The sequence below is a fragment of the Macrotis lagotis genome, chromosome 4 (assembly GCF_037893015.1).
Source record: "Macrotis lagotis isolate mMagLag1 chromosome 4, bilby.v1.9.chrom.fasta, whole genome shotgun sequence".
In the NCBI taxonomy this organism is placed as follows: Eukaryota; Metazoa; Chordata; class Mammalia; order Peramelemorphia; family Peramelidae; genus Macrotis; species Macrotis lagotis.
Window position 1 is genome coordinate 95,741,599 of NC_133661.1, and position 21,483 is coordinate 95,763,081.

At 36.1% G+C, this 21,483-nt stretch overlaps 2 protein-coding genes across 3 annotated transcripts in view; one reads left to right on the forward strand and one right to left on the reverse strand.

The window, feature by feature from the left end:
* PDZD8 (PDZ domain containing 8) overlaps positions 1–12,551 on the forward strand; it is a 117,388-nt gene extending 104,837 nt beyond the window's left edge. Inside the window, exon 5 of the mRNA XM_074233561.1 lies at positions 493–12,551. Within this exon, the coding sequence (XP_074089662.1) occupies positions 493–2,636 (2,144 nt within the window). The 3' untranslated portion in view covers positions 2,637–12,551. The remainder of the gene's footprint in view (positions 1–492) is intronic.
* SLC18A2 (solute carrier family 18 member A2) overlaps positions 5,568–21,483 on the reverse strand; it is a 43,586-nt gene continuing 27,670 nt past the window's right edge. For both annotated transcript variants that reach the window (XM_074233562.1, XM_074233563.1), the window contains 7 exons: positions 20,759–20,854; positions 16,345–16,423; positions 16,100–16,151; positions 14,136–14,199; positions 11,544–11,663; positions 11,271–11,404; positions 5,568–8,365 (listed from right to left, as the gene is read on the reverse strand). In XM_074233562.1, the coding sequence (XP_074089663.1) occupies positions 8,261–8,365; positions 11,271–11,404; positions 11,544–11,663; positions 14,136–14,199; positions 16,100–16,151; positions 16,345–16,423; positions 20,759–20,854 (650 nt within the window). In that variant the 3' untranslated portion in view covers positions 5,568–8,260. The remainder of the gene's footprint in view (positions 8,366–11,270; positions 11,405–11,543; positions 11,664–14,135; positions 14,200–16,099; positions 16,152–16,344; positions 16,424–20,758; positions 20,855–21,483) is intronic.

The following is a 21,483-nucleotide window of genomic DNA, read 5'->3' on the forward strand; positions in this document are numbered from 1 at the left end:
AACCCAGATGACTCTGGATAAGAAAGTGAGGCTGGTGACTTAACACAACCTCCCCCTCACTCAAATCCAATTCATGTGTTTGTCATGGCATCACTTGTCTTATGTTGTGGTCTTCTTTGAAAATGAAGGACAAGCATTCACATGGAAAGATTTTTTTTTTCCGTAGTCTATAATTTTGAGAACTTTTTGTTTACATCCTCTGGCACTTATCCCTTCTCAATGCATTTTAAAAAATGTAATAATTGGTTTTTTTATTTGAAAGAGTATAAATTCTCATCCATTTATTTATTTTTGGATATTGGATGGGATGACACTAAATCAATGATTTTAGAAAAATGTATTCCAAATCCAAATGAGACCTTCAATTATCCCAGCCCATGCATCCCTCCACTAGTGCAAATAATCAGAAATCACATTTAACATTTACAACATATTTAAATGGTTCTTACAGCAGTAATTTACTGTGGTTTATTTGTTTTTTATCTTAAATAGGAGTTAAAATCACATCTACAATCCAAGTGTTAAAGCTCATCAAGCAAGCAGGTGACAGAGTGATGGTGTATTATGAGAGGCCTGTGGGTCAGAGTAATCAAGGAGCAGTGACACAGGATAATTTTGCACAATTGGAAGATAATAATTTTATGTCAAATTATGAAGAAGACATAGCTAATATTCTAAGTGATGTTGATAACAAATATATGGATTTAGAATTTGAAGATTTGGCAAGCGATGTCAAGGTACAAAATGAGCCCAAAGATGAGGTTCCATCAGTAAGTCAGAGTCCCAAACGCAATCCAACACACATTTTTAAGCCTCAAGGATCTGTCTCACCAATCTTAAGCCGTAAATCAAATACTTACGCATCAACACGGGTTTCTCTAAACAAAGATGCAGTCAAATCAGGGACAACTAAAATCTCTGAAGCTTTAGACCCGGGACAACAGTCAGCAAGAGCATCACAAGCACCTCTATTTAAGCCTTCTGTGTCACCAAGACCTCAAATGAAATCTGTTCCATTATCTACTGATACTCAAAGCCAAGCAGAATCAGATGTACCCGTTGAAAAATCAGAGAAACTACTTTCTCTTCCACAAGCAGAAAAACTCCCAGAAAAGATAGCAACAAATACTAATCCTACAGAAGATGCATCTGTGTCAAAGCCAGTCGGGGTAAAGCAGGAAGGAGTCAAAGACTCTGTTTCAGAAAGTGCTCACAAGGATCGTGCAGAAGACCAAAGCTGGGAATCAGCAGAAATTCCTTATCATCATAAACAAGGTAAATGGACAAAAGTGAATGGAACTTGTCTCTTTGACATAGAAGGCCACCACAGGTACTTGAATGTTGCCCTGTGGTGCAGAGACCCCTTCAAGCTGGGCTCTCTCATTTGTTTAGGACATATTAGTATAAAACTTGAAGAGATTGCTTTAGGGTGTTTAGCCACTTCAAACTTGGATTATCTTACAAAATTCAGACTGAATGCTCCAAAACCTAAAGCTGCGGTTACTAGAACTGCATTACGAAATCTAAATATGCAAAAAGGATTCAATGAACACCTTTCCTATGGTGATATTGTTATACATTTCAAATATTTGAAAGAAGGTGAATATGAGCACTTTCTGAAACTTATGGAGGAGGAAAAAGAAATGAATTTGACTGAGGATACTCCTAACCTATCTAAAGAGGAGTATTTTGTTGGACAGATGAATTTTGCTGAAAATAAACATAGTTTCCAAGACACTCAATTCCAGAATCCAACATGGTGTGATTACTGTAAGAAGAAAGTTTGGACTAAAGCAGCTTCCCAGTGCATGTTCTGTGCTTATGTTTGCCACAAAAAATGTCAAGAAAAATGTTTAGCTGAAACCCCACTTTGTGTAGGACCAGAAAAGCCAGCGGATCGAATCTTGAAAAACTATCGGGTAGAAGGACAAGAAAACATTTTGGGAATATCTTCTAATAAGTCAGTTGGTAAAAGTACAGGCATAACAAGGCATATCTGGAACACTAGTTCTCGCATCCTAAACTTGCGTCAAGCTACTAGAAGAACCCAAGCTGAGCAAATTACTGAATTATCAGAACGCTCACCCAAACTAACACCAAACACTTCTGATAATGAAGGCAGTGATACAGAGATGGGTGGTCCAAATAGTCCTTCCAGACGGGGAAACCACACATCAATCAAATTGGCAAGGAAAGAAGGAGGCCTAGATGACAGTGTCTTCATTGCAGTTAAAGAAATCGGCCGTGACCTCTATAGAGGTTTGCCCAATGAGGAAAGATTCCAGAAGCTGGAGTTCATGCTAGATAAGCTGCAGAACGAAATCGATCAGGAGCTGGAACACAACAATTCAATAGCTAGAGAAGAGAAAGAGGCCATGGATACAAAGAAAAAATCACTGCTTTCAACTGCTTTGACTAAATCAGGGGAAAGATTACAAGCTCTGACGCTTCTTATGATACACTACAGAGCAGGTATTGAAGATCTAGAGTTAGAAACTCTCTCTTTATATCAAACCAAAAAAGTGACTACAGAAGATGCAGAAGACCTTGATAATGAAATATGCGAACTAATGGAGACTCAACCTTTTGCCAGCATATCAGATGAATTATTTGACTCATCTGAACCTCTGGAGTAGACTGTTTGACTATTTAGCCTTCCAGACAATTGCAGGAAAAAATTATACTTACTAAAATACACCAGATATGCCCCCATTTACACACTCTTATATTATGTATGGCCTGCTTCAAATTTATTTGTGTCTTAACAGCCAAAAAAAAAAGTTTGGTTTTGTTTTGGTTTTTTCCCAGCAAAAAGTGTGACCATTTGACTTGACTAAAGTGATTAATTTGGATTGTAGTATAACATGATTTTTGGGTTTATACTGGGAATTTATTTTTACTAATTTATTTTTAATGTTTTCTATTAAGGAAACTAACATTTCAAGTTAATGTTTTCCTTTTTGTTTCTGAATTAGCGTTAAATGGTATACTGTCAAATTTTTTAAAATAATTTATTTTGCATCATGGTAATAGTTATGAACTTGCTGCATGTTCAAACTGACAACACAGCACTTATTGAGGGATCAGGTTTGGAAATTTTTGATCATGTTACATTGATTTTTATCTCAATTTCTTTATAAGATGTTTTCTTGTGGGGGAGGGTGGGCAGGGGAAATAATGGGTTATATTTGTTAGAGGTGGACTTGAGTTATTTTTGGAGGGTTTGGGGGTGACCAAACATTACATGAAAGCAAACACTGTGGCTTTTATTTTGACTATTGATGCTTTAGTAAAAATATAGTATTATATATGATGTTGCTTGCTTTTTATGCTTTTGTTTAAAAAAATGTTCTTTTTTTAAAAGATGTATGATTGAATTATGGCACCCAAGTTCAGTGCTTCCTTTGAAAAGCTTGCACTGTTAAATACAGAAAGTAATAGGTACAATTCGATACATTTAGTCAAGCATTTCTAGTCAGGTCACAGACATTTTTTGCTTGTCAACTTAAGAATTTTAAAATTGTGAAAAAATAGAACCAATAGATTTTTGATATTTAACCCTTCAAAATGTTAATGCGTTACCTTTTTCAGATTGGTGTATCTGCTAAAAAGCATTAAAAGTTCTAAACATTTATACACTTAAAAATGTTTATCTTGCAGAAAATAAAATGTATGAAAAGGATGTCAAATTTCAGAAGATTGTAAAGCAGTTGGGTTGGTAATTGTGTTTTGTTTTAGAAACAGGTTTTTGTTTATACTGAAGAATGCTTTAGGGAAGAGCATTGTACAAAAGCATGTTTGATCCATTGCCTGTCTCCCATATCACAAAATTGCATTTAGACCAGTGGAATGAATGTTCTCATTCCAAATATTTTTATGTAATAATAGACAAATAGAATTGGAGCCAGTTCTGTGAAAAAGAAAATCGGAAAATCTGAGATGATCCTGGATTCAGATTATCCATTCTTAGTATCATATAATTGATGAGAGATATATATGTTCATTTTCTCTCTCCCCCCCTTAAAGTATTTTAAGTGTTTCAGCTTTTTTGCAAAAATAAAAATCATACCTGCATATTTTCCTCACTGTGGGTAGGTACTGTACTATATAACAGAATTGGTTTTCAGAACATATTGGAAATTAAACAGGTTAATCATTTAACAAATACTTTATATATGATAACTTCAAAGACTGGAGAAAATTGACATGATGGTGGAAAAGACACTGGCCCAAGAGTTGAAACCTGAATTTTAATCCAAGCATTTCAACTAACAAGCTCCATGACCTTAGGCAAGTCATATAACCGCTTTGTGCCTCAGTTTCCCTATCGGTAAAATGGCTGTGTAATACCTGCCCTATCTACCTCACAGGATTGTTGTGAGGAAAACATTGTGTATGGGAGAATATTTAAAAGTGAAGTCTATAAATTCAAAATGGTTATTGTTATTAGCCTAATAAGGTAGCAATTTGGTGGGGAGGAGAAAGGGGGAAACAAATGTACAACTGCTACTTTGCTCTCACAGTGAACAATTGCTATCACTCATGAAACTTAATAACTGCAAAGTGTTTAGAACATGAAATTCTTTGTAGCCAAGTGTGTGAAAAAAGATATTCCAACTTTTTTAAATGCCTGTTCTATAATTTAAAAAAATACTGTTGCAGAAACTCATATAAATTACTCAGTAATTCAAATTCAAAATGAAATTCTGTCCTATATAGTCAATACGTTTTGGCCTATAAAAATAACTTAACTTCATTGATGACCAACAAGGCTGGTTTTTAGTGACTATGAGTATAGTAATGCCATGGTAGTTTTAATTGGCATCCAAAAACTCCATCATATCTCTGCCTGGTTTAAAGGAATGGTAGAAATAACAGAAAATTTGGGATTCCTGAAAATCCATTCAGCTTTTGAAAGTATTTAACCATGAGAACAATGACTATTGAAAGTATAGATAAAAATTATTTATATAATGCTGCTAATAATATGTGTAAGATATGGATTTAACATAGTGCAATGTTTTTTTTTTTATATACACTGGGTAAAGGGGACTGCTGTTATCTGTTAGAGAAGAGAGGATGAAACAACAATCCATTTAACCTCATATGACAAGAGACTCCAGAGGGAAAAATTATAATACATTACATTATTGATGTATAATCTTTGCTGCCATGCTATGTTATCAATAGCGGAAAAACAAATAGTAATAATAAAGACTACCACAGAAAACAAGAACATTTTTATTTTGTGACATCTGGAGATGGTAGGTATTAACATATTTCAGAGATTGCTTCCTACTAGAATTTTGTCATGAAAACAGCATTTATAAAGTCTGCTTTCTTTAAATAAAGCTATCATTTTTAAGTTGCTTAAGTTTTTTTTTAATTTGTCTATTACTGACTAAATCCAGGAAATATTGGAAGATTTATGTATACCTACACTATATACAAATAAAGAGAATATTTAGTCTAATTTTTCTAAGGTATTCAACCTAAATGAATTACATTTTCAGATATGTCATATAAACTTTGAATTCAAAGCTTTTGTAATTTGTTAGATTGCTTGGCCTCTAAATACTATTCTTACACGATGTTTATATTCCTTAACTCTGAAGTATGCAAATAGATTCCTGTGTTTCCAAGATGAAGCTTTTTTACAACAAGAGACGGACCCCTAAATACAATATGTTTATAAATAGGATTTTTTTTCTGTTTTGAATGTTAGTATCTAAAGACGTTATCCAAAAGACTTGGAAAGCTTTGCATCATTCCTTCTAACTTTGGTCTTCATTTTCAATGTCTTTATGCCATTATAGCCATAAAAATTGCCCTATTCTGAAGTGAAGCCTTATTTGCCATCTCCCCCTCAAAATCTTTTATTAAAAATATACTGTAATCACAAAAATAATCCAGAAGTTACTATTCACTCATCTTTTTGCATTAAATCATATAGACAACGAACATCCAAAATGGCAATTCATATGCGTAACTGTCTTTTGCTTCAACATTTATTTTAATTGTGCTACTGATTTAAAGAGGTAAAATGTTAATCAGATTATTTGAAACCTAAGACTATGAAATCAATCAATCAAAATCCAGGCATCCACATGCAGGAGAGATTCCAAAAAGGATTTGTGTTGTGACCAAGATGAAGTTACTCATTAAAAAATTTTAAGTTGTCCCAATGTCCAAAACAAATGCAAACAGGCATAGATAGCATAGAATTCAGAGTTCATTTGTTTCTCATTGGCTAAAACATGTATCTCACATGTACACTCACCCTTCAGGGGAAAAAAAACACATGCCTTATCCTAATTTCTTGAACTTCAACACAATTTTTTAAACCAATTACAAGCATGATACCCACTTCTATTTCAAATACAGTCAAGGCGGGGGAAGACCTATTTTGCTTATACATATTATGCATCTTTTTGTTCTAGCAAATAATTAAGAATGTACCCCTCTTTTCATATCTTAATAACCTGAAATATTAGAATTATTCTTAAATTTTTTTTACTTCCTTGGTTAGAATTTTTCATATTCCTCAAATGCTCATCTTCTGTGCTCAGACTTAAGTGTTAGAAGTCCTATTGATGAGTTTTCTTAAGAAAATCCAGTGAATCTGCTAAAGTATAGTTCATTGTCTTTGTTGTTTTCACATAAGCAAGGAAAGCTTATATGGGATTTTTTGGCCCATTCCTGTATATAACCATTTACTCATACAGTTAGAGAATTTATGATAACCTTTTGTTGTAGCTCCAACCAATCTTTGCCTAAGTTGTCTTTATATAACAACAGAACTGGCATGCATAGCCATTTGACAGTAAGTAATTAAATAACTTGTTCTGTTGGAATATGACACACATATTAACTGGATGTTTAATCAGATTGGAACCACCTTGATAAGGTCTTTATAAGGTTAAATGGGATTGAGAATAATTGACAATTCTAGAGAATAAGAAATAATGAGATCAGAGAGATGGTTTTTTTTTCATTGTCTAACAGAATTTTATAACAACTAGTAATTAAGGTTTAACTACTTTTTTTGCTTTATGACCACAGACTTGTAAAATGAGCCATTACCATCATTTCAGATGCATACTACACAACATTGTTATACAGTACTCTAAATATACTTTGCACATTTTACAAAACCATATATAAACAAATTTCCACTATTACACAAAATGTGCTGTTAACTTCGAAAAAAGGCACATAGTTTAATTCACACATGAAATCTCACATTACACTGCATGAAATGAATGTTGATACTTGTTGAATCTTGTTATACAGCTTGGTTTTGTTTTTCTTAGAGTTGTGTAAATGGATATGTAAATGGACCCTACTCTGCACTTAATTTTGCTTGCTCCATTACATTAGCTGATCATAACATTTTGATTTCACTTCCATTTTAAATTACATTTTTTCCAAACATATCAGTTTATATAAACATGTTTCAGACATATATAGAAGCAACCCAAAATTTAATATTCTACTACCATGAAACAGTGTTCTACAGAGATTAAAAATTGCGGAAATTTTGGTTAGGGTTTTTTTAAGTAAATACCATTCAAACTTCATTTTAGTATTTTGGTCTAAAAGTTCATCTGTTGGGCCATGAACAATCTAATTTGTGTAAGCTGAGTACAGTTATATAAAACCCTTCATGAAATCTATCCAACAAAAAAATCTTAAGCATCAATGAAGTTTTTAATAATACCAGAGTATATTTACTCATATTTTTCTCTGATTCTTTTAACAAAATTTCTTTTTAGTTGAATCTGATTACCAACAAAATCAATTCAATTCAAGTACAATTCAGCACCATCATTCAGAATCACTTTGAAGTAATTGTTGGATTGGTTCTATTCTTTGGACATTGAATGGTTTTCACATTGTTGGAATAGACTAGGTAATGTGCTGTTATGTTCATACACATTACCAATAGTGAGTCAGAAAAAATAGAATCTTTTGCTAAGTGTTCAAGGAATGTAAGCTTAAAAAATTAGACAAGATTCAACTATACAGATTTATACTACAGTTTAATAAAAATAGATTATATACTATTTAACAAAATTAAATACATAAAATAAACTTTTCAACACTATACAAACCCCTAGAAAAGCTTTTTCTTTATAAGGCTGTTAACAATCTTTCGTAACATTGGGGGAAAATGTGTTTTTAACCTTTGGTTTTTTTTTACTACACCATTAGCATACAATACAACTAAGATTTTTTTATGAACTTATGGCTTTTGAAGTCAGTCACTTTCAGATTCTTCATCATCAACTGTTGGATATGAGTGAATGCTGTTCTGTGTATACATTTTTGTTTTAATTGGGCAGTTGTGATCCATGAGTATTGCCTGAAAAAAAAGTATGGAGTATTTTTTGTTATGTTATTTATAACAATGATTTTAGAAGTAGTCTTCATTTGCAAGGTCTTTCAGTAACCACCCTGCAACCTCTAGCAGTCAGTGAAGCAAGGGTCTGCTCTTAATAAAATATTATAAATATTCAGCCTTTCAAGATTGCAATGCACTTAGATTGACTCTTTGTTCTTCAAGATGACATTGTGTGATAGGTGATATTCCCATCTAACTGGAAAGGGAACTAGTGATTTGCCCAGAGTCACATAGCTTTAGCAAGTGGCTTAGTCAGGATTCAAAGTCATCTCCCATACCCCATGTCCAGTGTTCTAACCAGTGCACCAGCTACTACCTTTTGAAAGTAGTCAAAGACTACACAAAGTTTCTTGAACCCTAAATTTCCAAAATGAGGGTTGGTAGGCAACAACTAATGCAAAGTAAAATATCTTGGGAATGCAAGTGTTGGCCTTGGAGTCAGGAAGACGGGTATGAATTCAAATTTGACTTAAGTCACTAAACTCTGTTTGCCTTAAACCACTGAAGACAGAAATAAACCATTCCATTACCTTTGTCAAGAAAGTACCAAATGGGGCAGCTAGGTGGTGTAGTGGATAGAGCACCGGCCCCGGAGTCAGGAGGGCCTGAGTTCAAATGTAGCCTCGGACACTTAATTACCCAGCTGTGTGGCCTTGGGCAAGTCATTTAGCCCCATTGCCCAACAAAAACTTGGAAAATTAAAAAAAAAAAGAAAGGACCAAATGGGGTCATGAACACAACCACCATGAAATACTATTGTGGAGGCTTAGCACTGGGAAAAGTCTTAAAGGTGACCCAGTCAAATCCCGTTTTACACAAGTGCGGAATGGGGAATGATTTGTCTTTTTAAACAGATTTAACATAAGCAATGAGCCTGAAATCCTGCTCACATAAATCCAGTATGGGTCATGCTGACTTCCCTGTCTTGCCTTGGATGTTAAAGCTTTGCCTGGCTTAGAGACAACGTGGCAAAAGAGCTGGTCTTGGGAGTTGGATAGATCTGCAGCTGTATCCTACCTCAGTTAATAGCCACAACTTGGCAAGTCATTCAGCTAAGCAGCCTCCATTTCGTTCTCTAGAAAATGGGTTTAATAGTAACATTCCCTCAGTCAATATGAGGATTGAATGAGAATGTAAACGTTTAGCTTTCTAAAAATGTTTTATGTTAACCTGCAAACTTCCAGAGGCTAGTATTCCTTCTAACACATTGCCATCTTAACTGCTGTTGATTAATCTCCATCTCCACTTATCGGCCTTTGGGGCCAATACCATTTTTATTTTTGGTCCACACCTGTGATTTCATTTATTTCACGAGGTCCTTGTGTTAGGGAAACTAGCATAGCAGTTGTGCAGAGAAACCCCTGGTTCTGGCATGAGCCAGCAAGATCTGGAGGCTAGGTCTCCCTGACTCCCAAAACCCAGGGCACTCTCTGCTGTGCCAGACTCTCTTGCAGGGCCAATACGTGTTTCATTTAAAAAAAAAATACCTTTTTGAAGGAAGATAAGAATAACAGCAAAAGGTAAGGGAAAGAACAAAGTATTGTAGTGATCCCAGAAAGTCATTTTCTGTTTAATCTGTCAAAAATCTAAATAAATGCTTAGCACAGTGAGTCATTAACGGCTTGAGATGTGCCACTTACTGCCCATAATTGGAGACTGGCATAATGGCATCATTTAAGTCTGCAAAGCTGCTACTTGCATCTCAGCAGGAAGGAGTGGAGTAGAGAATGACAGGAAATAATGATCTTGGGCAATGCGGGGAGACAGTGTCACAGAAAAATTGATCATTAAGCACTTGAAAAAATCCAATGTCAAGTTTAGACGTTCACCATTAAAATGAATAAGCTACGATGTATAAGGGAAAGAATACAGGAACTAAAATAATAGGTGACGTACATAGTGCCTTAAGGTTTGTTGGTAGTGACTGGCAGGGTGATGGAAGACACTTGCTGGAAAACTATCCATGCCCCTCAAGTCTGTTGTGAGGGGGTTAACTAGGATAGAGCACTGAACCTGGAGTCAGAAGGTCCTGAGTTCAAATGTAGCCTCAGACACATTACCTAGCTGTGTGACCTTGAGTAAGTCAATTAATCCCGCTGCCTTGCAAAAACCAACAGAGGAAAAAGCATGAATTTAGATAAACATACACGAGAGAAATGGTGTGGAAATCACTTCCACAGGTCTGATTGTTTTTCATTCAGTTTTACCAGTTAAAAAGTGGTTGAGTTATTTTTATTTTTCCCCCCTCCATGGAGTTGAAATCTGCCTCCTACCTTCAGCCATTCCAGCCATAATCTTCACTTGTAGGATACAAGTGGTTGAGTGATTGGGAGCTACATTAAAATGAGATAATTTCATTGGAACTTTCAGCTAAAACACCATGAAGGCAATAAAGCCAATTCATATTATGGAGGTTTCCATTCCAAAGAAGGAAGAATGCGCTTTCCATTTTGGTCTTGTGATTGAAGTGGAGAACTGTTCCCTAGGATCATTATTAAAGCTTGTTTGACTCTTGTATTTTTATATGTAGATGACATAGAGAAGGGCAATTTCTGCTCCACACCTATACTAAAAATAAGCAGCTCAGTAATAAGCATTAAACTTAAAAGACATGGTGCCACCATGTGATTGTGGGCAAGTCAACTTCTGTGAACTAATTATAAAAATAAAAATCGTTTGCACCACCTACTTCAAAGCTTTTTTTGAGAAAAATTCTTAAGCTCTACAGTGATAGGCAAATATAAATTATTAGCAACAGACTTAGAACTATGACAACTCACAACTCCTATAGTACTCCTTTCATCAAGAAGAGTTTGATGCTAACAATGAGAAAATAATTCATCACATTCTCAAATAAATTTCTTACCATTTTTTCTTCTTTGGCAGGTGGACTTCGAAGGAAAAAGCAGAGAGGGGCAAAAAGAATGTCAATGATCCCAATAATTGTCATGAGCCATGGGAACCCAATAGCCTTTGCAATGACCCCACCAACAGAAGGGCCTGTTTAGGAAATAGAAATTTAGAGAGCTCCCTAAAAATGTTATATTCAGCAGGATGTACAATTTTAAAATTTACATTTTATACTATTAGATAATTTTAATCCATTTTAAATACTTCGGGGAAAAAATTATATCCTTACCCAGTGCAAACCCCATACAAAAGGCAACATCTGCAATAGCATATACACTGCCATAGACAGAGACGTGGCGCAGGTCTACCAGGTAGCCCATGATGGGCATCATTGAGGAATCCACCATTCCTGCCAATAATTCAGAGAAACATTATACAAAGAACTGTACTTTTTGGATTTTAACATTAGGAGACAGCTAATATAGGTTTTTAATATCAGGAGACTACTAATTTTGTAGGTTTTAACATTGGGAGGCAGCTAATTGATCCAGTAGATCCTAGGCCTGGAGTTTGGAAGACCTGTGTTCCACTGTGACTTCAGGCACTTAGTAGCTGTATGACCCTGACAACTAACTTAATCTCTATCACAGTTTTATCATGTATAAAATGGGGATAATAGAACCCACCTCCTAGGGTTGTGAGGATCAAATGGGTATATATTTGTAAAGAAGCGTCTGGCTTATCGGGGAGACTTAATAAATGCTGGCTTACCTCAACCTGTGTAAGGAAACACATTTTTATTCATGATTCACTAGCTAACTAGCTTTTTAAAAATTAATACAAAAATATGTTTTCAGGCCAGTTTTACTGAGGTAAGAGGAATGCTACCATGCAAGCTTTATTGCTAGTGATCAATCTAGCTATATTTGGAAAGAATGCTTCTCATAATTCTTTGATCTTTCCAAACGACGGTTGGGTATACACCCCAAGTTGGGTCAATGAGAAAAAGAAAGATCTTATGAATAACCACTATTCAGAGCTGTACTTTTCATTAGTTTCCTCTCCCCCAACAACAACAGTCCTGGAAATAAAATGGATGTCCATTCATTGCGAATCCCAGACCACATTGTGACTTGTAAATGTAATGGGAAAGATCATATACCTAGAAAAGGAGGGGACTTTGGATGTCAAAAGAAAGGTGTTATGGCTTGCCAAAGATCCTTCAAGCAAGTGTTAAGTGTTAAGTGGCAAAGCCAGAATTTGAATCCGAGTTCAGTACCCTTTCTACTCTGCCATACTAGTTCAATATTATTGTTCCATAAGAAATAATGAATATAAGGAATTCAGAGAAACTTATTACATGAAAATTTTACTTGAGCTGATGCAGAGAGAGGTAATAGGGTAGAACCAAGAAAAGAACAAAAGTCAAATGATTACAACAAGGTAATCCTGCAATGGCTGATTCACTCCTACCAGCAGAGATTTGGTACAGGAAACCAGTTAACTACAATGCCAGAAACAACCCTCTCCTTAGCAGAGAGGTGGGAAATTACAGTGTTAATGAGACATGCTATATAAGACAGGGTTAATTCATTAAGAGGTGATGACAGGGGCTCGCTAGCAAAAGGCAGATTTTTTTTCATTGTGAAAAGGGATTTGTGTTGAGAATTATTTAAGGAAATGATTCTGGGTTTTTTTGGGAGGGGTTAAGCCACAAAAACAATTATGTGGTTGATGTTGGGGTAGGGAGAACATTAGATTTGGGGAGTGGGAAGTCCTGGACTTGAATCCCAATTCTGAGATTTACGAGTTGCATGATCTTTGGCAAGTCACATCTTTGTGGTCCTATTTCTTTTGATCTACAAAATGGGTCTGATAAGACTCCTTACTCCCAAAGGTTTTATTAAGGATCCAAAACGAATTATGTTTGTAGCACTGCTTTGGAGAGCCTAAAATTCTATGCGAATGTTATTATTCTCTTTGCCTTCTTTAATTTATTCTAGATTTCCCAATATCTCCGATTGGTTCCCTCAGATCTCTTGTTTCTGAACTCCTTAATGAATTTCTGATGTTGCTAAGCTCCTAAGATGGCTGTTCTCCTCATTTCTCATTTTCCTTCATTTCTGAACCTGTTTGTGCACATACCTTCCTTACCTGATCTCAGTTCTTTAAGAAGTCCCCTCAACTTTGTGTCACCCTCACCTGGAGCATCACTTAGAGTTTATAAGAAAAACCAGAATTGATAGTAAAGAATTTTCATGTCACTTCTATAGAAAATGAGACTATAGTATAGTCCAAATCTTTCCTTTCTCCTCTTGTTCCAGGATTTATTTAAATGCAGTTACATTTATCATGAATGTTCTGTGAAGTTAAACACATAGAGAATAAAGTTCTCCCAAATGATCAGTGGCAGGAATTCCCCTAATCTTTTAGTTAATATAAATTTCTTTAATGTTAATGCTATAAAATTGAATGTCTTTGACCACAAAAATACTCATTGCCTAGGCCCTCTGTGAGTCAATGTATGTTTATAGTTCTAAATCTTGTCATGAATCACACTCTTGCAGTCTGATACCCAGACTCATAAGTGTACAAATGTGCCCTGTGGAGGATATTTCCCTGTTTACCCAGAGTCAACAGCAAAGTGTCAGTTTGCCTTCTGTAAATATCAGCCTTTTGCAAAAATTGGTTTTTATAAAGAAAATGACTGAAATCTGGAAGTCGGTCCCTTTAATATGGGCAAACTATATTTGAGTTTTAAGCTGCTGCCCATCTAATCTTAAGCTTCTAGAATGTTTTAGGCTTCTATCAGAAAAAACAAATATTTCCAAGCATAGGTAACCAAAAAGTTCTATTTCAGGACAAAGCTTATTTGACTTACCAATTGCGAAACCAACTCCAAAATTTGGTGCAATCAGTCCATAAATGTTTTTTGCAAATGGTACCTCCAAAAAAAGAATTAGGTACATATTTAATTTTAAATCATTCAATTTCATTTTGTACCATTAGGTTTATTTTTAGCAAGGCATTAACATTTCTTTTGACACCTGATATACTTATTTACTTTTAAGGCAATTGGGAAAGAGAATAAGGGTCTGAGTCAGAGAACATTAGCAATCACCTGCCTTACCCTCCTCATTTTACAGATGAGTAAAGTGAGGCCTAAAGAGGTGAAATTACTTGCCCAAATCCCTAATCACAGCATTTGTGAGCTTAAAAGGGCCTTATAAATAAGACACATTTCTCCTATTTTAAACATAGAAAGCAAGATATAAAGACCAACTTAATTTTAGTTAGTTTTCTAACAAGGACAAGCAAGCTCTGTGTTAATAATTGTAACTATTTTATCGTATAGAGGGAGAATTAGCTCAATATTTCCTTGTTCTATGCCATTAAAAGTATCATTTATAGTCATTTTTATGAGGAAAATTCAGTAGTCAATCAATAAACATTTATTAAACATATAAGCCACTGGAAGGCACCAAACTAGCCAATGGAACAAAAACTATCCTGACCTGAGGGAGCTTGCATTCTATTAAGGTAGGCAGTATGATTATCTGTGTGATAATAAAATATTGTTTTTCATCTCTATGGCAACACAGGCATTACATTTGTAAAACACAAAGTAGTTTTGGGAGGAAGGGCACTAGCAGCTGGGGTGATCGTAGAGTCAGGAAAGTCTCCATGTAGAAGAAAATACTTGAGTTAAGTGTCAAAGGAAAAAAAGGGATTCTAAAATAAGTGAATAAAAGGTGTTTCATGCCTGGAGAGCAAAGGTATGGAGATGGGAAATGGATTTGCCCCAATGTGAGGAACAAGAAGACCAATTTGGCTGGAAAAGATTACATTGAGGGGAGTAATGTTTACCAAGGCTGGAAAAGTAGGATGGATTTTTGTTGTGAAGAGTATCAATCAGATACTCCAAGCAAAAGGGAACCACTAGAGTTTGCATAGTCAGACCTGTGCTTAAGAGAAAGAATTTTTTTCAGGTTTGTGTAGGATTGGAGAAGGGAGAGACTTAAGGTAGTGAGATCAATTAGAAGACAAAATATCCAGGTGAGTGGATTTGAGAGCCTGCACCAAGTTACTGTGGCTATGAGCACCATACTGAGTAGGCAGCAAATATTAGAGGTGTGGAGATAGAATTGATAAGACTAGAAATCAATTAGATATGTATGAGTGAGGGAGAGGAAGGAATCAAAGACAGCAAGATTGCAAACCTGGGAGAATAGAAAAATGGCATCACTTCGAACAGAAATGCTGAGTAGCCTGGTGGTGCTGTGGATAAAACACTGGGCTTGGAGTCAGGAAGACGCCGCTTCCAAAATTCAAATCTGGACTCATACTAACTAGCTGTCTAACTCTAGACAAGTCACTTTACATTTGCCTCAGTTTCCTCATCTGTAAAAATGAGCTGGAGAAGGAAACTGCAAATGACTCCAATACTTAGCAAAGAAAATCCCAAACGGAACCATGAAGAGGCAGACACAACTGAAAATTGACTGAACAACAAATTCAACAGGTATAGGGAAGTTCAGAAATAGAGTGTGTTTGAAAAGGAGCAAAATAGTTGTTTTGAATTTATTGAGTCTGAGATGTCATCGGCAGCTGGTGATACATAGACAGTTGGTGAAGAACTAGGAAGGGCAGGTTTATCTGGTTGTCATCAGCACAGAGGCAATAACCAAATTTATGACAATAAAAGTGATGGTAAAATTTCTAAAAATCAACTTAAATTTGAATATATAATAGCATGAAGCAAAAATATTTGGTGGGACTTGGTAATATTTGTCAAAACAAATAATCACCTGAGTCTTCATTTTAAAAATATCATATCTTACTCACACATAAAATGCTGATTCCGACAATGATCATCCCCAGGAGAGCACAAAGCCACCTGTCAAAGGAAAAAATCCCCCCAGAGATCAATGAGATAGATTGTTTTGTTTGTTTTTTCCAAAGCTATTATTTGAGATTTCTAAAAGAACATAGACTGAGGAATCTTGACATTTGGTAATCAGTTATAAATACTTGAAAAAATTCAAGGAACTGCTTTATAAGTTCAATGGGTTTTGAAAAATTAATCTTACCTTCCCATTTTGTGTGCAAGTATCCCAAAAATATTGGTTCCAATAAGATAAGAGATACTAGCTGGTAGGAAAGCAACGCCTGAAATTTTATGAAAGGGACACCTTATCAGTACTGATTTCAGTCAAATGTTAGAAAAACTAATAAATGTAGCACAGCTGCTTTGATTAGAGCATATCGCAATGAAGCCCTGTAGCCTGCACCCCACCATCTAATATCCGGTCTGTTACATGTCTAGCCTGGGCCCCACACCATTTATCCATCAAATACAAAACCCTTGTGATGCTATAGAAATGAAATACATTTATTTCACTATCAAATGCATAATCTCTCCGAAATTTTTATATTTAGGTTCTCTAAAGGATATAAGTTTTACACACAAGGTCAAAATGGGCAGCTCTGGATCATCAAGATCTGAGAACTCAGTGCAGAATGTCTGGCTCTGTGTGTTAGCTGCACTCGAAAATATTAATGGGAACCCAAGTGTCATTTGGAAAACTTCAGGATAATACTCTGCTAGGAGAAAAAAACATTAGTTATCCTGCTCAGGAGTCATGCATTTTGACTGGTGAGGACTTCAAAAGCTTCATTAAAATCTCTCTACATTAGTCAAGTCCAACCCTGGTTTCCTTCCAATGAATTTGCTCACTGCTATCTGCCAAGCTCTGCCTCTGAGATTGTTTCCTTAGAGATAGGGTCACTCTACACTCCATCCTGAAAGGGATTGTGTAAGTCATTAGCCCAAGTAGGAAGATTTGGCTATGAGTCTTTCCAAAGTCAATCAAAGCATAGCAAGAACTGTGTAAACCACAATTCCCAGTGCTCTGATGAATTCTGATTACTATAACTTTGCCTTTCCCTACTAGTATTAAAAAACACAAACACAGAAATTATTGTCTGACTTTTGCTTCAAATTAATTCAACAAGTAATTACTGGGGACCTAGTATGTGTCTACTCTGCATTAGGTGTGAGGAATAAAAAGACCAAAAAACCCAAAACCAAACCAAATCCTTGTCCTCAAGCAGTACTGAATTCTTTAAAAAATTTTGTACATATTCCTTAAGGAATACCCCAAGGAAGCCACTGATCATTTTGACATTGTGGGACCAATTAAGATGAAATTTCAAACACCATTTTACAAGGTTTTGGAGTTATGAGGAATGTAATTTCATGCTTGAAGAATTATTTTCTCCATATTCAACAAGATGTAGTGGCAGTGTGATATATCAGGAAAAGAACTAGACTTAGAAAACCTAGATCCAGGGGCAGTGAGGTGATGCAGTGGATAGAGCACTGGCCTTGGAGTCAGGAGAACCTGAGTTCAAATTTAGCCTCAGATATTTAATAATTACCTAGCTGTAAGACCCTGGGCAAGTCACTTAACCCCCTTTTTTGCCTTGCAAAAAAAAAGAAAAGAAAAAGAAAACCTAGATCCAAGCTTCTATTCTTTTGTAATATAGACTTGGACAAACCACTTCAACCATTCTTCATCTACAACATGAGACTGAGAGGCAGGTTCAGTATCAAAAAGTCACAGCTGACTCTCAATTTGCTTAAGCCACTGAATCTCTTAGAAAAAGCTGGTATGCATTGGTAACAGAAATTTCTCACCAGGAGCTCCCTTACATTAATGATATTTATCCCCAAATTGGAGGTAGGGTGGGAATTAACATTTCCAGAGTAATTATTAAGGTTAAATGAGATGCTGTTATTTGTAGCAGCATCTCATTTGACTCTAATAGCTACTCTGGTGCAATGAATAGAGTACCAGCCCTGGAGTCAGGAGGACCTGAGTTCAAATTTGACGTCAGACACTTGACTCTTGCTAGCTGACTCTTACATACTTGACTCTTACATACTTACTAGTGTGACCCTAGGTAAGTCACTTAACCCTGATTGCCTCATATACAGGGCCATCTGGCCACTGGACCCAGATGAGAGAAAATGAGACTGGTGACTTAGCACAGCACCCCCCCCACACACACACTCTTATCCAATTCATGTGATGTTATGGTATCACCTCCCTGATGTCATAGTCTTCTTGAGAATGAGGGAAAAACATCACTGATCTAATTATAAGACAAATTATTAGCATCTATGCCATGTGATTAGTGTCTTAAAATGATAAAAACCATATGAAACTCAATATGTTGGATTTAGTTTTAAGAAATTCTTGTTTGAAATCTTGAATCTTACATTTACTTTCAATTTTGGGTAAATCACTTATACTCCTTATGCCTCAGTTTCCTGATCTGTAAAATGAAGTAGTTGCACTAGATGAGGTCTCTTCCAGTTTAAGGTATATAATCTTCACATCCCCCCAGTTCCAAAGCTAGATATAGATATGTTTACTATTTTAAGAGAACTGAAGAGCAAAATCATATAATGGGGGGTTTAATATGGTACAAACTGAATCTAGAAGAATAGAAGAGTTCAAGTCCTATTGAAACTGCAATGAATGAATCAAGGCATTGCCCAAAGTCCTGTAGATAATAAAATGAAAAAAAAGTAAATCAATTAGATTTTTTTTTCCTAATGGGGCCTCTGGAGTTTTGCAAATATGTCCCACCTATTTATGCATAGGTCCTTCTGCCTGCCTCCCAGGTTTGCATCCCATCATCTGTTATGTTCCCTACAGGGTACTGATTCTGATAAATCTGAGCTGCCCACCTGCCTGCCTGTCTGATGCATAAATTAGATACCATCACCCCTCTTTTTTAAGTGGATAGCCCCAAGTCATAGCAAACCCATCTGAGTAGCCAACAGCTGGCTGGGATACATTCAGTTAGTGGGATGATGAAATCATTTCAGTGGAGTCATCAGAAATATCCTCAAACCATCTCAACCAGGAAGGCTTTTAAAGCAAGTGCAATCTCTGTACGGAGGCCTGTCTGCTTGGACCATAGCCTACTTTTCTACAGTCTTCTTTTTGCAGACCTGAAACCCACAAAACTGACTTCGTTTATGAATACTTAGGAACAAGACTGGTCCAGTGTCTAATCAGAGAAAATGTGATGTGAGAAACAGTAAAACACCTCCTTCCTCACAAAATACCTCACCTGCTGGCCTTCTAGAATTCTTAAAAGCATCAGCAGTAGGATTATTTCTTTTATTCATTCAACTAAGTGGATTCTACAGAAGTCTATTGACTCCCTTCTCCAGGATTCATGAAAGGATTTTAGGGAGTCTGTGAATCTGGACAGAGAAAATATTACATCTTTATTTCCACCAATCTCTTACCTGAAACTAAAATTTCCTTCAATAGAACACTCTTCTGGGAAGTAGTCTATAGACTACTGAAGACTGCCAAAGCAGGCCATAATACAAGAAAGATTCAACTCACTTGCTCTACTTTTAGCAAGGAGCTACATTTCCTTTCATTGGAGGCCTGAACACCACTGTTTCAATTACAAAACTCCTTTACAGACATGATCTCATTTGATCTTCAGAACAACCCTGTGAGTTGGGAAGGTCAAGAATTATTAGTTCCATTTAATGCATGAGGAAACTGAGGGTTTGTGAAATTAAGCCACTTTCCTAAGGCCACATAGCCTAGACAAGAACCCCAGACTCTTCCTGCCTTTGATCCATTATTCTTCACATTATAGTAGGAAGCCTCTCATGTATATCAGAGAAATTCAAATCTGAAAGGAACTACTTATTAGAGTTTATCTGTTATTATTTATTGGTTTATCTAATCCAACTCTTTTAATTTTTATTGTTGTTGTTTGATTGTTTCAGTAATGTTCATATTTCAGGTTTTGTTGGCAAAGATGCCGGAACAGTGTGCAATTTCCCTCTCTGGTTCATTTACAAATATGAAAACTGAAGCAAACTGGACTGAGTGACTTAAGGGTCACCCAGCTAGTAGGCATCTAGTTGAACTCGGGTCTTCCTGACTTCAGGTCCACTCACTGTACCACCTAATTCCCCTCAATTTACAGATAAGGAAATGAAGTCCCCAAGAGTTAGAATGATTGACCAGAGATTACATTAATTAGAGCCAGAATTGGGTTTTAAACCCAGGTCTTCTGACTTTCAATAATGCAATGGGCTGTCTTAAGAGGTTATAGCTACCCTCCCTTCCCACCACCCTGTGGTCCCATTATGGTCTTGGAGGTCTTCAAGCAGAGGCTAAATGACCACTTTTCAGGTAACTCCAAAAAAAAATAGAGAAAATATTGACTTGGCCATTGTTGTGTGACCTTCTGGTATTTCTAGATCAAAGCTAGCTTCTCTAGACAAGATCTAGAATGAATGAAGAAGGGAGCAAGCAGCTGAGCAGGTAAAAGGTTCAATTTGGCCTTTGTTTCCTAGGGTACCAAATAAAAACAGCTTGAGATTTTCACATGAAAAGCTCTGCACGATTGCCCTAAAGGACAGAGCCCAGAGAAAATCCAACTCCAGTACATTACCCAGTTGCCATTTTTTGGAACACATGGTCTCCATCATCCAGATTGGTAATGCTGGCTCAAGCATTGCAATAGCCATGTTTGCAAAGCAGATCGACCCTTTAATAAAGAAGAGAGTTTACTTTCATTTGAGCTCCAGAGTCCCTACAACTCTTCACCCATTCATTTAATAAAATTTTATTAAATATCTGTTGATGTCCTGGGAAGATAGAAAAAAAGGCAGTTAATACTTTTAAGGAGCTTCCAATATAATATGCATGACAAGACATGGACACATCATTATAGCACAAATAGAATGTGATCTGCTGCATGTAAAATACACAGAAAATATTCTGTGATGAGATAAGAAAAACATCATTTCCAGTTGGTATCTTAGCTCTTGGTCTGTTTACCGTTCATCTTATCCAATGTCCAATCACATTATTGATCCATGTATTCTAATGCATCATTCGGATACTTAAACCTTCAGTGATTCCACTTGGTTCCATAAAACAAAGCATAACCTCCTAATTCTGGCATTCAAGGCCTTCTACAAGTTGGCTCTAACTGATGTTCTACAGGGTGGTAGATGGCCTTGCCTATCTTCATGTCTCCTAATCTCTCTGTTGGAGTTTCTTTGTTCCTTTGAGACTTGACTCAGATGCCTCCTCCCCTCTGTAGTTTTCCTTCATGTCACCCTCATTTTTCCACACCCCTCTAGCTGGAAATAATCTTCACCTCCTCAAATT